At 41.0% G+C, this 14,967-nt stretch overlaps 1 protein-coding gene across 5 annotated transcripts in view; it reads left to right on the top strand.

The window, feature by feature from the left end:
* DYNC1I1 (dynein cytoplasmic 1 intermediate chain 1) overlaps positions 1–14,967 on the top strand; it is a 192,821-nt gene that overhangs the window by 109,066 nt on the left and 68,788 nt on the right. For all 5 annotated transcript variants that reach the window (XM_035545340.2, XM_035545338.1, XM_035545343.2 and 2 more), the window contains exons 9-11: positions 1,394–1,556; positions 2,721–2,820; positions 7,828–7,953. In XM_035545340.2, coding sequence (XP_035401233.1) covers positions 1,394–1,556; positions 2,721–2,820; positions 7,828–7,953 — 389 coding nt within the window. The remainder of the gene's footprint in view (positions 1–1,393; positions 1,557–2,720; positions 2,821–7,827; positions 7,954–14,967) is intronic.

The raw sequence follows: 14,967 nt of genomic DNA on the forward strand, positions 1-14,967 counted from the left end.
CTGTGCTGAATTATCCTTTTTGGCTGCTGGTATTTTAACCCAGTATGGCCTAGGGAGACTGCAAGGTCACTTTCAAAAGTAAACACCTCAAATCTGTAGTGCGAGGCCAAATGCGGGAGACCTTTGGTCACCAGTTAAACTCTAAGTACAAGTCTCTGTAATTTTGCAATAAATCTGTCTGTTTACTGAGTGATGTTTGTGTACCTAATTATGAATTTGGAACAGCGTTCCCTGTTAGCATAATTCTTATGATGCCAACAGAGCTCTTCAGGCTGGAAATGTGACACAGCTGCAAGGTTGGCTTGGTGTAACTGCAGAGATACTCATGGCATTTTTTGAAATCGAAATGTTTCTGAAATACAGCTAAAATGATTGTTTAAAATCACAGGTAGGCAAAGGCATAATTGATACACAACTTTGCTACCTTATCAGTATGACCCTGCTAGTGTAATTGAGAACAGTTTTGCAGTATAGAGCAGCATCCCAACTTACCTTCCCATAGTTGCTCACGTTTTAGTTGTAATTTACCACCAGGTCATAAAACTGATGGAGAGGTGAAATTGGTGCATCCTGAATTTTTTCAGATGAAGGGTCATACTGGCAATACCCCTTTGGAATTTCACACATACCTCTCTGTGTATGTGTAAAGGAGCAACTTCATCCTGCCCGGTGCACAGGGATGTGAGCTTCCCTGGCCTGCAGCCTGAGGCAGCTCCCACCCCTCCGGGGCAGCTCTGGCCAAGGCTCGGTGACACTGGTTGCTCTGGTTCTTAGGATTGCTTTGCAAGGAATAAATCTGCCTGGAAGAAAATGGGGTTTGGTCAGTCGCTTTAGATTTTGCTGCCTTAGAGAATATCTTCAGTTATTTACTTCATTGCCTTACAAAAGCTCTAAAGCGAGGACAGAATTTATCAGTGACACCAAGAAGAAACTGGAAGAAGTGAAGGGAGAGATTATGAGAGCCCTTTTAATACAAAGAAGTGTAGTATAAATTGAGAAGATTATTTTATCTTTGGCTCCTCTGACAGGTCCCCTGTTATATAAGTGTTCTGCTTTTTCAAGTTAGGTATTGCCTAAACGTCAGGCAGAGATTTCCTGAAATAGGAACGCTGCGTTTATTTAATCTGGGGCTTTAAGTATTTTCCATTTCAGAATAATAAATACGTGAGATATAGGATCTCTTCTGTGTAAATGCTACATTCTGGGAACATACAGGACTATGTTTAAACATACTGAAAAAATTCTTAGTCATGATTTTAAGAGTAAAGCTTTAATTTTTGTCTTGACAGTACTACAGCAAGCTTTCCTGTCTAAAGAAACTCACTGAAGATGTTGATTCATTTGGAAAGGAGTGAAATGTCATACTCTTAACTACATCTTTTCGTTTTCCAAGCTCCTCCCAGAGAACTGACAGAAGAAGAAAAACAGCAAGTTCTCCATTCAGAAGAATTCCTGATATTTTTTGACCGGACAATACGTGTAATTGAGCGAGCTTTGGCTGAAGATTCAGACATATTCTTTGACTACAGTGGCAGAGATGTAGAAGAGAAAGATGGGTCAGTTTGGGTTTTGTTTGCTTTTGTAAAATAAGCTTAAAAAAAAAGAAAAGGAATTTCAATGCCAAGAAACCTTAATTTTGAAACTAAACTAAACATTTTTATAGTTAAGAAAAGGGTAAAACCTCTTCTTCAAGTCCTGGGTCACTTTGTCAGCCTAAATTATTTTGTAAAATAGCTTTGTGTTTTATCACTGTGTTGTGGTGTGTTTTTTTTTTCTTTAAAGTGTTACTCAGATGGTTTAATTTTTTGTTTCTTTTTTGATTAAATTTCAAATTTTGAGGAAAAATATGAATAACTGAAACATAGAAATGTGTGTGTACACATGGATATGTAGATGTGCATTCCAGTGGTGTACATCTGTGTGCTTGTATCACGGTATTTTTACAAAAGCAAATTACTGTTGTTTATATCATACTACTGCATCAGATCTGTAATGGATCCTGCTATGCTATGCACTGTGTGGGTGAAGATGATGATGTCCCAAAGTGTCTGCAATCTAAATACATAAGACTGGAGGTGACAGGTTGCGTATTCTGCAGTTTATAGGGGGTACAAGAAGCAAAACTTCTTAGTAAAAGAGGAAGTATTTAGGTTTCAGCAGCTGCGTATTCATTGAAGCCTCGTGGCAAATCAGGAACTGTGTTGTATGTTAAAGTTACTGGTGGTTATTCCAGAGCATCACCTCTGTGACCAGCTAAATGCTTCCCTGCCTTGAGCTTCAGCAGATCCTAGTGGTGCCAGAAAGCATTTGCCATGTCCGTGGCCAGGAGGAGATGCTGTAACTTCACGGTTTCAGGAGTCAAAAATGAGAGAATTCTGATTATAGCTTAGATATGAAGATTCAGAAAAGGGGGTGCTGAATGCCAGGTCCTGAGAGACAAAGGTGGCAGGGGTGTCCCAGGGTGTCCCAGAAGAACCAGCCAGAAAAGAGACAGGAAGGCAGTAGAAATAAAGAAATCTGGTCTTGTGAAATACATGTAAATCTGTTCCATGGTCCAAAGTCACTGCTCTGTGCAAGACTGTCAGTGAAACCAATTAAATGAAGGTGGCAGACTTCTGCAGGCTGGGTAGAGATTAAAGTAGCCAGAAACTTCTGCATTGATTTTTACAGCATTTGAACACTGCTTCTTCAAAAAAGTGTCACTTTGTTTGGATTCACAGAGATGTTCAAGCAGGAGCCAACCTTTCCTTTAATCGTCAGTTCTATGATGAGCATTGGTCAAAGCATCGTGTCGTCACCTGTATGGATTGGTCTCTTCAGGTAAGATGTGAAGCTGGGAGATACATTTCTATATAGCTTCCAACTTCTCCCTAAAAAAAAAATGGCCAGTATAATTTTGCCACTCATTCTGCAGAGTATAATGTTATTTCTTAGCTAACAGCAGGGCACTGAGTGAGCAAATGCATGTTTCTCCATAACGAAGAGTAGGGGGCAGTAATGAAGTTGTCACTTTTGTATATGTTACTTGATCTTCAAAATCAGGACTTTGTATTAAAACTATAGGTTAACAAACCTAACAAGACTAAGAAGCTCTCCTTTTTTCCTCCTCCCTCCACTCCTTCAGCACATGGAATTCCTTTTAGGGCAAAAGTTTTTAAATTAAACCAATTAAAAATAATTAGGTAAATGATAATAGCAATATACATAATAATATATAAAAATAAAAATAAGGAGGAATATATGTTAATATACTAAATATATTTTAATATACTAAATATATATTTTAATATACTAAAACCCAAAATATGAACAACTGAACAACTTCAACAGTTGTTCAGTACATGAACAACTTGAAAAGGCTGAAAAAAAGTCTTTCTAAAAATGCTGGGTCCTCTGTTCAAGCTATGAAAGACAAGACTGCAGCTGCCCAGGCAGCACCCTAAAGTAACATGCCTGGAAGGTTTCCAGGTTCTGTGCACTACAAAGCATTGTCGTATTGCAAACTAAAACTGGCTAGAGAGCTGCTTAAGCTTCCCAAAGCCAGTACAGCCACATCAGCAGGGCACAGAGATCAGGTTAATTAGTTACTCCATTGGAGAGCTGGTGTTAGTACGCACACATCACCACGGGTCACAGTTTGACCGAACGTCAAATTCATTTGGTCGCAGTTTCTCTCCAGCTGCCATCATCCTCTCTGCATCATCCCTGTCAGCCTGTTCCTAGGTGCCAGCCTGGAGCAAAGCAGATAGTTTCCTTGGGGAGGAACCCAGGGAGCCGCTACTCCAGGGTCCTTAGCACAGAGCTAAGGGCAAGCTTTGCTCAGCCTAATTGTGGAAGAAGTTGCTCTTTCTGCACCCTGTTAGATATGCCTGGGGACAAGGAGGGTGTTGAAGGCCAAGTATGAGCTGGGGAAAAGGATGAGTAGCATAGTGATTCTTCATTCATTGCTCTCTCCTTCCCCTCAAAATGGCAGCTGGGCTCCTTCCATCCCCCCGGGAGCTTCTCAGGGGAGGTGGCAGTGGACTTTATGAAGGAGATGGCAGGAAGGAGGGAGGACAGGAGCGTGAGCATCGCTGGTGTGCTGTGCAGGCCTTGCAGTCTGACCGGGGTTGTGTGCCCAACAGCCAGCTGCAGCCTCTTCCGTGTGTGCAGAGAGGCTGCTTGTGACATCCAGCTCATGCCCCATGTGCGAAATGAAGGATTTATCTGTTTGCTTTCATACAAAATATCAGCTTAACAACAGGTATGTGCTGGTGTGATGTGGGTGGCCTTTAAGCACATATGGATTTCCACAGAAATCAAATATAAGCCTGAGGAAACACTTATCTTAGGTTGTTCACTTGTTCAGGGGCTGGAAATTACATGGAATTCTTATCTGATATTTTCCTACAGGCAGCTCTTACTGTATTCCCAGGGCAGCAAGAAAAAAAGCCGCCTCAGAAGAGCACTGCCAAATGTAATTGCTCAGCCCCTGGGGCACACAGGCATGTTCTGCTTCCCACCTCTTTGTTCCAGGGTGGCCCCTCCTGCCTTCCCCTCCGTTAACTCCTCACACTCAGCTCCCTGGCACCCCACAGGGGTTTCTCCACCATGGGGGCTCCCGCACGCTGGGGGCTCCTCCGCGCCACCGCCTGCCAGCCTGGGAGGAGGCGCGGTGGCTTCTCCTGCCTGCTTCAAGGTGTGCAGTGGTATTTTACCTAACCACCAGCTCCTCTTGCACACCCTGCAGGCCGCGGCAGTGTCCAGTTTGCCAAAGGACAGCTTGAATAATCATGGGAACTGCAGAGCGCATTGCTCAATTTTCTGCGATAGAACTGCCGCTGCAAAACATCCCGGAGGCGAATAGAAGCTTAATCAAACAAAGGAGCTTGATGCATTGATTAAACAAGTTTTTGTGTTCCGAGCCACATGTAAAATATGGCCCCGAACATGTGGGATCATTCATACCATTAAAGCTGACCCACCAGCCCCTTGATTCTTCTGCAGAGCAAAGGGAAAATGGCCTAAATCCTTCATCAAGGATCTAAGGGAAAGGCCCAACAGAGCGAGTGTAAACAGAGCGTGGGAACACCTTGCTTTGTCTGCGAGGAGGTAACTTAGCTTGCCTAAAGTCAGGAAAGCCACAGCCTCGGGGTTATTGCCGTGTCCCTCTCGACTCGCAGGCAGCAGCCTTGAATGCTTTTTCACACAGCAGCATTCCCACGCCGTTCTCAGCTGCAGTGGCAGGACAGACAGGCACCCAGCGAGGAGCAGAAAGCTCTAAGTGCAAGCTGATTGAGAAAACCATCGAGGTTGCATTGCCAGCACGGATTTGTGGTGCTGCACTTGGCTCTGTGTCTGTAAAGCAGAAAGCTTCTTAGTGCTCCTGCCCAGCTAGGTATGACCCCACCATCTGCGTGGAGTTGAAACTGCATTTCCAGTCCGATGCACAAACTGTGATTGCAAAACCTACGTATAGACCGGCAAGATTTGAGCCAGTGAGCACCTGAACGTGCTTGGTTAAACTCTCTAGGAGCATGAACAAGCCCCAAAGTGCCTGTGAAGTGGTGCTTCAGACCAGGTCAGACAGCCTGGCTGGCTGCTGGTGCTGGCTTGTCGCTTCTGCCTGCCAGGGTCACTGCTCCTTCGAAACCGTGGGCTCAGCTGCTGGCGCTGATGGTAGCTAACCTGCTTGGTAAAAATGAGATGCACTGGCAAAAGCCTTCTGCACACGCTGTTTACTTGGACCGGGGCCAGGCTGGGATGAGAAGGTTCAAAGAAGGAGCTAAGCTGACTGTTCTGAAGTGGTTGCAAACCCCGTCGTGGGAGAGAAGAGGGTGCCCAGATGGGGTGAGAGCAGTGGGGGGCAGGCTGGCGGGGAGGTGTCTGGAGAGGTTGTGCCAGCAGGTGTGGGATTGAACCACTCTCAGCTCTCCCTCAGTTCTGGAGGAGGGAGAAGAGGTAGTTGGTCTGGCGCATGCTCCAAATCCCATACAAGTGGTTTGGGTGCCCTTACAAGCTGTGCCACCAGCCAGGGTCTGGTGGGATCTAGGTACCACTCAGTCAGAGCCCCCTTTTTCCAAAAAGGGGAAGAGGCAGCTTTGGTGCCACATGCTGTTGCTGGTTCTCCCACCCATGAGTCTGGAACCTGGCTCAGGTCTTATAGGGAACGATGACTTTGAATAGAAAAATCATCAGCTCCGTGATGTATTATTATCCATGGAAGTGTACCCAAAGTGGGAAAGAAGAGCTGCTGATGGCAAAAATTACAGCTGTGTGCATTATTTCATCCAAATGGATTTTGAGATCAGAGGGTGTCCAACCCCACTGATAATGATATAAAGGGGCTTTTGTAATTTCTAAAATGCCTGGTGTGGACCAAATTCATAGCTCCCAGTAGCACCACTGGCAATTCCTTTGTCCCACTTCCTCTACATCTACCAGCTGCACGTTTCCCCTGTGAAGTGGGGAATGGTTTGGCAGGAACTTACCTGGGAAAGGCAGAGAAAATGATTTGTAGGCATCATTGGGAAATTTCGAGGGAAAGCATTCCTAGTTTACAAGAAGAGGGTGTGGGTCCTGTGAGCGTGGGCTGCTGGCGTATTGGTCTGCCAGGATCCACGTGCTGTGCTCCAAACATGCCATAAGGTCCATGCCTATGTATGGGTTATTTAGTGGGAAGGACAGAGGTTACCAGAGGTGCAGAGTGTCAGAAATACAGGGAACTGGGTGCTGTTGTACCAGCAGAAAGTAACCGTTTTGTTTTGGGGGGCAAAGTGTTATTTCTTTGCTGCTGTGAGCTGAAAAGGAGACTTGAAGTATTTGAAAAGAGCCCAGAATATACTGCAGAAGTGCCCATTGTGCAGAAGGCTGTGAAGTGTACATAATGTAAGCCCTTTCTGCCAAGTTTAAACGTGATTTTGTCTTAGCAAATGTTTCAGCAGGATTAGGTTAGGCTGTGTGGGACAGAATCCCAGTGTAACTATTATCAAGTCAATGGCATTCTATGAGTGATACTTCAGACTTATTGTTCTTTTACTAGTTTTGTTTGTTGTGTTTCAAAACAACACAAGGTCATCAACAGAGCGTGAAATACTGATGTTTCATATATGATATCACGTGTGTATATGTATATACAGCAAATACATATGTGTGGTGTATATCTGCTTGTATACATCAGTAGATAATGGCTGTACAAGAAAATACGGATCTGATTTTGCAACAGTCTTACTAAGTCAGTGGAATTTGAGGTCACCCTGTGCTTTACCAGATGACCTCAGCATCTTGAAAAATTGAGCTTCTGTGAGGAAAATGTTTTGTTTTGCTCAAGAAGAGCTTTTAAGTCGATTCTATGTATAAGTGAATTGGAGGAGTGTGTAGTGAAACAAGAAAGAATAGTTTTCAGGGATGCTGAAGAATCGTGAATTTCAGAATAAGAGCAAGCCAGTGCTGTACTCATACTGGTTTTGTTATCAAAATCAATTAAGACAATGGTTTGTCCCTGAAGAAATGCTTAAGCAAATTGCTCAAACCTTCAGATTTTTCCTCTTAACCAAATTCTTTGCTTTGCTTTCCCTTTATGAATATCCTTTTAGTTGTCTTTTCTGAGAATTATCTACAGAAAATAATGTTACCTTTGTGGTATGTGAGAATAACTGTTAAAGAACAAGGGGCTTTAAGGACATCAGGGACAAGTAAAATAGAAAAACAAAATGTAGCTAAATAGTATGTGTTATAATTAAAACCAGATACTCCATATGTAGTGTGAGATTATTTCTCTCTCATCTGATTTTGCATAGCTTCTTCATCATCCAGCTTATTTCATTCTCTTTTCCTTTTTTTTTCTAGTACCCTGAGTTGATGGTTGCATCTTATAACAATAATGAAGATGCTCCGCATGAGCCTGATGGGGTAGCCTTGGTATGGAACATGAAGTTCAAGAAAACCACACCAGAATATGTTTTCCATTGTCAGGTAAGATAGAGGAAGCCATTAATTTCACGCTAGACAAAACAGAGTTTACTACATGGCGCATCTGCCCACTGTTTATATGAAAAGGTTGAAGTTAAAAATAAGAATTTTTGGAAAAAGTACAAGTGGCAGTCCAGTGTTTTTAGAAGGCATCCAGCCCTCTTTAACAATACTGCAAGCCTGTCAGGGACTGTGTGTCATTCTTTGTCTATTTAAAACAGTCCCTAAGAGATTTAGTTTGTAAAACCCTTGCACTTATGAAGTAACTGTGGTGTACCACTTCCTCATCCAGGCAGCAACATATGCTTTCCCACCCACGTTAGCTTCCTCGCATCCTCTGTACTCCAAGCTGCCTACTGTTGCCTTGGCTCTGCTCAATATCATGTTTTGCCTGTAAAATTCCTAAGTACAATGTGCATTTCTGGGCATGCATCTTACAGCTTGATGAAAACTGTCTCGATCACAAGGATTACTCCACCAATTCCTGTTTGACTGTCCTTTAGGTTAGCAAACCAGTATTTCCGCTCACTCAATGGTACTTTATGACCATGCTGTTTTGAAAGTCTGTAAACAATTCAAAAATAGTTGGATGTTTTATTTCGTTAGGTCTTTTTACACCTCTTTTGCCACTGCTTTTCTGTGTGAAGTGGCACAGCCTGATATTGAAAGAAATGTTCTGCTCATTGGCTCTATCTCCATCAAGCTATCCAAATGGTGGAACAGGGCTTGGGCCAAATTTCCAGCCTCTTTATTAATATCCTTCTGTGGTAATTAAATACAGGACAGTGGCATTCAAAACACCATATGGAAAAGTTTCAGCAAGTAAAACTTAACAATCAGAGATTAGTAAAATGCAGATTATACTGCGGTAAAAATTGCTTCTCTTGGAAGGATATGTATTACCTGGCTAATTGTGTAAGCTAAGTGTCATTTTACATTCAAGGACCAAACATCTTTTTGAACTAAGTTTATGTTTGGACTTGGGTACATTATCAGATGTAACATAGTGGGAGGGAGTTGCTGGAATTGAAGTTACTGCTTCAACCCGATTAAGTAACCTTTAATTCTGGGCATGTTTTTCTAATTTGCTATACTGAAAAACAACTTCACAAGGAGTCTAGGCCTGCATAGCAAATATGCCATACAGATTTATATACATATATATGTATAAGTGTGTGTGTGTGTGTGTGTGTATTACCTTTGAAATGAGAACTTGCATTTTTCTGGATATCATATTCAGCAGACTGATGTGTTCTTTCAGACTGCTTAAGATCTTAGCTCGGATCCCATCCTTAAATTTTTCTAGGATGTACATGCAGCTTACTGTTTTAAACAAAATATTCAAGAGAAAAGATTGCCCATTGCTGTTTTGGGAAGAATAATCCTTGAACTAGATTAATTTTGCAAGTTAATAACCAGATTCAGGGCAGCCCTACTGACTACACAAAGGAGAGATTGACTACAGACATAACAATGTGTTCTGTTAATTAAAAATTCTATCTAGTTTTAAAAGCTGGTACGCTTAAACAAGGGGAGGTATGGCTCACTAAATTGAACTGAGATACTGAGACAAGCTATACTCTCTATTAGAAAAGCACATGTAGGGCAAAGTGATAGCTGGAGATTTGGATTTGTTGGACTTCTGTGTAATTTCCCCATTAAGTTGTGTCCTGCTTTTTAGCATGAGAACTGTAAAGCATGTGAATTTTGAGACACGTGGCACTGTGCTTTCTACACATGTGGCACAGATGGCACCATGCATCCTGGACTAATCATATTTCAGTGTAATGAAATCAGTTCTTGTGTTCGTGGGAAATATTTCTTTTCTTGGTCAAACTCTCCTTAGCTAATTTGCTTCATGAGTTCGTTAGGAGCTGGAACCATGTTTGAATTACCATTATCAGGCTTCTGACACGTGGAATATCTTCTGGATCTCCGTATGGATGGGAATACCTACATGAGATTAAATGGGGAAGCAAAATGCATTGAGTGTCGGTCTCTTGAACAAAGGCTTTGTGCTAACTGACTCAGATGGAAAATTAAAAAAAAAAACCTTAGCCCAAAGTTATTCAGTTATTCTGTTAGTTAGTGGAAACCAACTGTATCATTAGTTAGCCCCATATCATTTATATTACTATTTTGCAAGAGAAACATTCCATTGATTCAGTCATTTCTCCAGGTCTTCTGTGAGACCTGCCCAATTTTTCTTCAGCAATACATGACCTTTTAACAGTCCAGCCCAGCAGCTGTGATGAACATACACATTATTGTTACAGCTAGGTTGCACAGGTATGACAAACACACATTATGTTTAGCACATTTTTCACAATAGATCTCTGGTTTCTTTTCCAAAGAGTTTCTATAAAAAATTGGTCTGAATAAACACTTTGTGAATGTGACTAATCTTTGCCTTTCAGTTCTTAGGCTCAGAGTGAGATACAAACAAGTAGAAAGTCATTTCAGATGTGACATGTTGAGGAACTTCACCCCTTCTGTGAAGCCAAATCAATAAAAAGGTTTATGAAGCGATTTCTCAAAAAGGTCTAAGAAATTCTACCACACGAGTTCTGGTAACATCAATAGGAAAAGATATGTGAATCATCTCTGAGCAGTTAAAGAGTTGGGTGAACTTCAGCAGATATAAATTTAGGTAATTTTACTTCCTTGTGCACATTTAGTGAATCCTTGAATCTAGGAACCATAATGTTCTTTCTGTGTTTCCTGGGATATTACAGAGATTTAAATGAGTTGATTACCAAGGAATGTCTTCATTTTCTTTAACTCTTTGTGACTTACTGTAGTCCTACATAGGATTATTGAAAATGTCATAATCAGACCAACAGGCTTTTCTAGTGCCTTCATTGAAAGTTGACAGAACGTACAGGCTTCTACTGAAGCTGTCTATCAGCCATGGCAGGCAATGATACAAAAATCTATTGATGATGATAGGTTTTTTTTCCTAACTCCAATCAGCAAAATGATTGATTTCAGTCATTAAATGTGAGGGATGATGTATTCTCTGAATGTTTATCTTAGCTGTTGTCAATAATGATGTTACTGTTACAAAATTCTTGCCCAATTTGAAGTAATATCGTGCTCATTAATGCTGCGTAGGTGGTAGTAAATTTTGTAGTGCTACAATATGCTGTGCCACACATACTGGCTTCAATTCTAGTTAGTATGTATTAAGGGAAAAAGTTACTATCAGCCAACTGGACTTGTTTATCTTACTCATTAATTCATGTAAATTGTCATATGATCTATCAAATCCTTTCTAAACAAAACAGTCCTATTGGTTTCTACTCTCTCATCTTGTGGAATATTTCTTTTCTTCTACTCATTTTATTTTTGCCCTTTTTCAGCTTTTTATATTTCTACTTTACCCAGTGATGTGCTGCCAGTATTTTAGCTGGGAGTCCCACAGATTTTTTCCTCTCTAGCTCATCATACATCTCTTTACCACAAGGTTAGAAATGGGAAAGCAAGGAAGAGTGAGGGATTGGGCAATTTGTTCATTTGTTTTCCTATGCAAGCAGAAAAATATTGTCTCGGAAGCATAATCAAAGTAGAAGGGTGATATCATTTGCCAAAGGAATGAATGCTCGATGCTTTCCCTAGGTAGTGAGGAATAAATTGAGCATGTCATTAATGCTGCAGAGTGCAGACTGGGAATTTCCTTGTAGGGAAAAGTCAGGGATGTCCTCTTCCCGCACGCTGGAGCATCACAAACTCTTGGTGTAATGCAGTGCATTCCAAAAGCAAAAACCAACCCTTTGAGAAGCACTTTATGAAACCCTGTGGATGAGTCATGCCTGGTTGGGTTGGTTTGGCAGTATCCAGAGAGGGAATGAATTCCAGCAAAGACATGGAAATCACATTGACTCTCCCTCCGTTTGGTGGGAGAATTTTAAGCAGTAGTTCACACTGCTTCTCTCAGCTACTGTTGGTCTGCATTTTGATGAGGGTGACGAAAATAATATGGCAGGGTTATTGATGATATGACTCAACATGTGCTCAATCCTATATCGATCTATGCAATGCACGGGGCTGGCCTGGGGTATGATTGTTCCTGTATTATTGATTGATGGAAGAACTTACTCTCTTAATAAGTGCTTACATGTCCCTTTTGTGTTTTTTCACTAAAAATAAAATAAAATAAAAATTTACATTACCCATTAATTATGGGGATTATTTGTAGTACAGTGCTCCTTGTTTATGTACTACTGGTCATCTCTGCCCATGATGTTGCTCCAGTTTCTTGGGAGGCTGATCTAAGCTTTCTAAGCCAAACTGTCTTAAAGAAGTATCTAAAAGTTTGCATCAACATCTCTGGTGGAGTGAGGCAAGTGAGAACTCCATATGTCTTTGCCCTAAGCTGACTAGCTGAAGTTTAAGCTATTATACTCTCCCTCTTGGCAGGGCCTATAAGCATGGGTACAGCACTGCTGTTATACCAGATTTGCTAGCTTTTGGGTTAGAGCTGGTCTGCAGGGATGGAAGACAAAAGAGAAAGAAATAATCAGTGGTTCTAGGGGACTTTAAGGTGTTACAAACCATTTCCTTTCTTCTGGAGCTGAAGAGGGGTTATTAAAGTTGGATGAGGTATCTGGATCTCAGCTTCAAACATCCATCACTTCGTAAAAGGAGTGGTAGAGCAGTGCAGCTGTAGATATTAGTGTCATGCAAATAAACCAATTTGAATCTTACTTTTTCATTTGGAGGACTTTGCATTGTATTTGGAAAGGTTAATGAGCTCTGCTTTCTTACAACCACTGTAATGTTGAAAGCGACAAGAAAAAGAATAAAAGACTACATAGTTTTGATTTATTTTAGATTATTTCCTGATATATTAATTCCCTCTTTCTCAGCTATGACTTTTACAAATGTCTCTAAAGTGCAGTGAGAAGTACAAAGCTGACACTTAGAAGTAACTCCATTCAGCGTATTTTTAAGGAGAGCATATGTGAAGTAGCTTTCATTTAAGGAAGCAGTAACCATTTAAGAGCTCTCTCAAGGAGTCAGATCGACTTTTAGCATAATCACAAAAAGATTTCAGCAGTATATCACTTTTAATAGCTGCAGCTATTTCTGTCCTTTTCCTAAAATGCCATGCAGTCAGATTTACTTGGTTGGTTCCACCTCATTACTAAACTGTCAGGTTTTTTTTTTTTTTTTTTTTTTTTTTTTGTGGGATATGGGACTTGTGTTTTCTATTTTAATTTCAAGAAAAGCTGTCCATGCTTGGAAAATATTGGTGGATTGGGTACAGAAATCAGCCACGCAACCGCACCACAAAATGTTTCATTCTCCCCTGGCTTTTTTGTAGTGGCTTCTATACACTGTCATTAAGTTATGTGTTTGACCACTCTTCATTGCTTATGCTGGTGTGGTCTTTCCCTTTTCAACTGAATGGATGGAGTCAGAAATGTGTATCTTAGAATTAGATGCACTGAGGTAAGTGAAGGGCTGTATTTAGTGGCTGATGTTGGCCAGAGTTGCCTTTTTTTTCCTGATTTGGTTCCTTTGTTGTTGTCTGCTCTTTCAAAATCAACATAAATTCCTTCAGATGTGCTTTTTGCTCCAGCAGCCTGCCTCCTAAAGGTGCTGAGTGCCCAAATCCACGAAGCTTGTGTGTGGAGCAGGCTGAGGTAACAGCATGTATGACTAATATCCTCCTTTTCTTCTAGTCCTTGAGTTTCCTTCTCTGTGGAGGCCAAGCCAGAGGTCAGTCCCTCCACAACTTTAAAATTATGAAAGTATTACAACAAATATAATTGTTAAGAGGGTATGCTTGGAATATTTAAAACTAAAGCATTTTTGGTGATAATTATATCGGTGTTTTTCCACAAAGATTTACTCATTTTGTTCCTGCTACCTAAGTTTCATGTGGGATTTAGATGCCTTTGGAAAGACACTACTTTGGAAAAGGCTTTTTCATCAACAAACATTTACAGAGGAGAAGCGGGTTTCATGAATTATCACTGAAACTTGGTGCACAGTAGGAGAACAAGAAACAATGGAAGAAGAGAGGTTCAGATTGCATGTAAGGAAAAACTTTTTCCCCATGAGGACAGTCAAGCATTGAAGCAGGTTGTCCAGAGAGGTTGTGCAGCCTCCATTGTTGTCTCTTCAGGGCTGGATGAAACCCAGAGCAAGTTGGTCTAATCTCACAGCTTTGTGCAGGATGTTGGACTAGAGATTTCCTGAGATTTTTTCAAGCTGAATTATCCTGTGATTCTATGATCCTAAATGTGAAGTGAATTCTGCCTGGTTTTGTAGCGGTTCTCTGGTAAGTGGACCTCTGAATGTCTGCCTGTGAAGATGCTGGGACAGCTCTCATACTGGTAGTGCTCCAGGGCCCAGGGATCCAAATTTGGTGGAGAATTTCTGTAACAAATACCAAAAGAGTGGAAAATCAAGCTTCTTCATAGATACAGAAGTTGTTTTGTTTTCATTCCTGTTTCATTTCTTGCCTTGCACCGTTGGTAGGATGACTTTTGTAGAACTCTTCTCTGCCTGTTCTGCAAAACACATTGTTGCTGTTACACTCGTGTCTATGGTCATCAGCACATTGTAATAATTCATGCAGATGAATAGGTGCACCATTTTGCATTTAAATTTTGGGAAATTTCTAACTGTCCTGTTGGGGAGAACAGTTTCAACTAGAGCTAGCAATAGAAGGATATATTTATTCTTACTTTAAAGAATAAAAATAAGAACAAGAAATATTTGTTCTTATTTTATTTTTTTTCTCTGTCCTGTTGTGTTTGTCCAGACTGGAACACAGGAGTGCAGAGCAGAGTTTGTGCTGTGAGGATTTCAGTAAACAAGAGCCCACGTTTGTCCTTTTAGACTTTTGTTTTAGATTCTTCCTCCTTTTTCGGGTTATTGGAGTTTACACCACTTCTAGCCTTTGGTGATTAAAAATAACTATTGTTTGGCCTGAGATTGCTGTTCCAGTACTTGTAGAGATATTGTGTGTGAGTCAGTAGAAGTTACACCCACACAACCAAAGGA

The sequence above is a fragment of the Cygnus atratus genome, chromosome 2, assembly GCF_013377495.2.
Source record: "Cygnus atratus isolate AKBS03 ecotype Queensland, Australia chromosome 2, CAtr_DNAZoo_HiC_assembly, whole genome shotgun sequence".
Classification (NCBI taxonomy): Eukaryota; Metazoa; Chordata; class Aves; order Anseriformes; family Anatidae; genus Cygnus; species Cygnus atratus.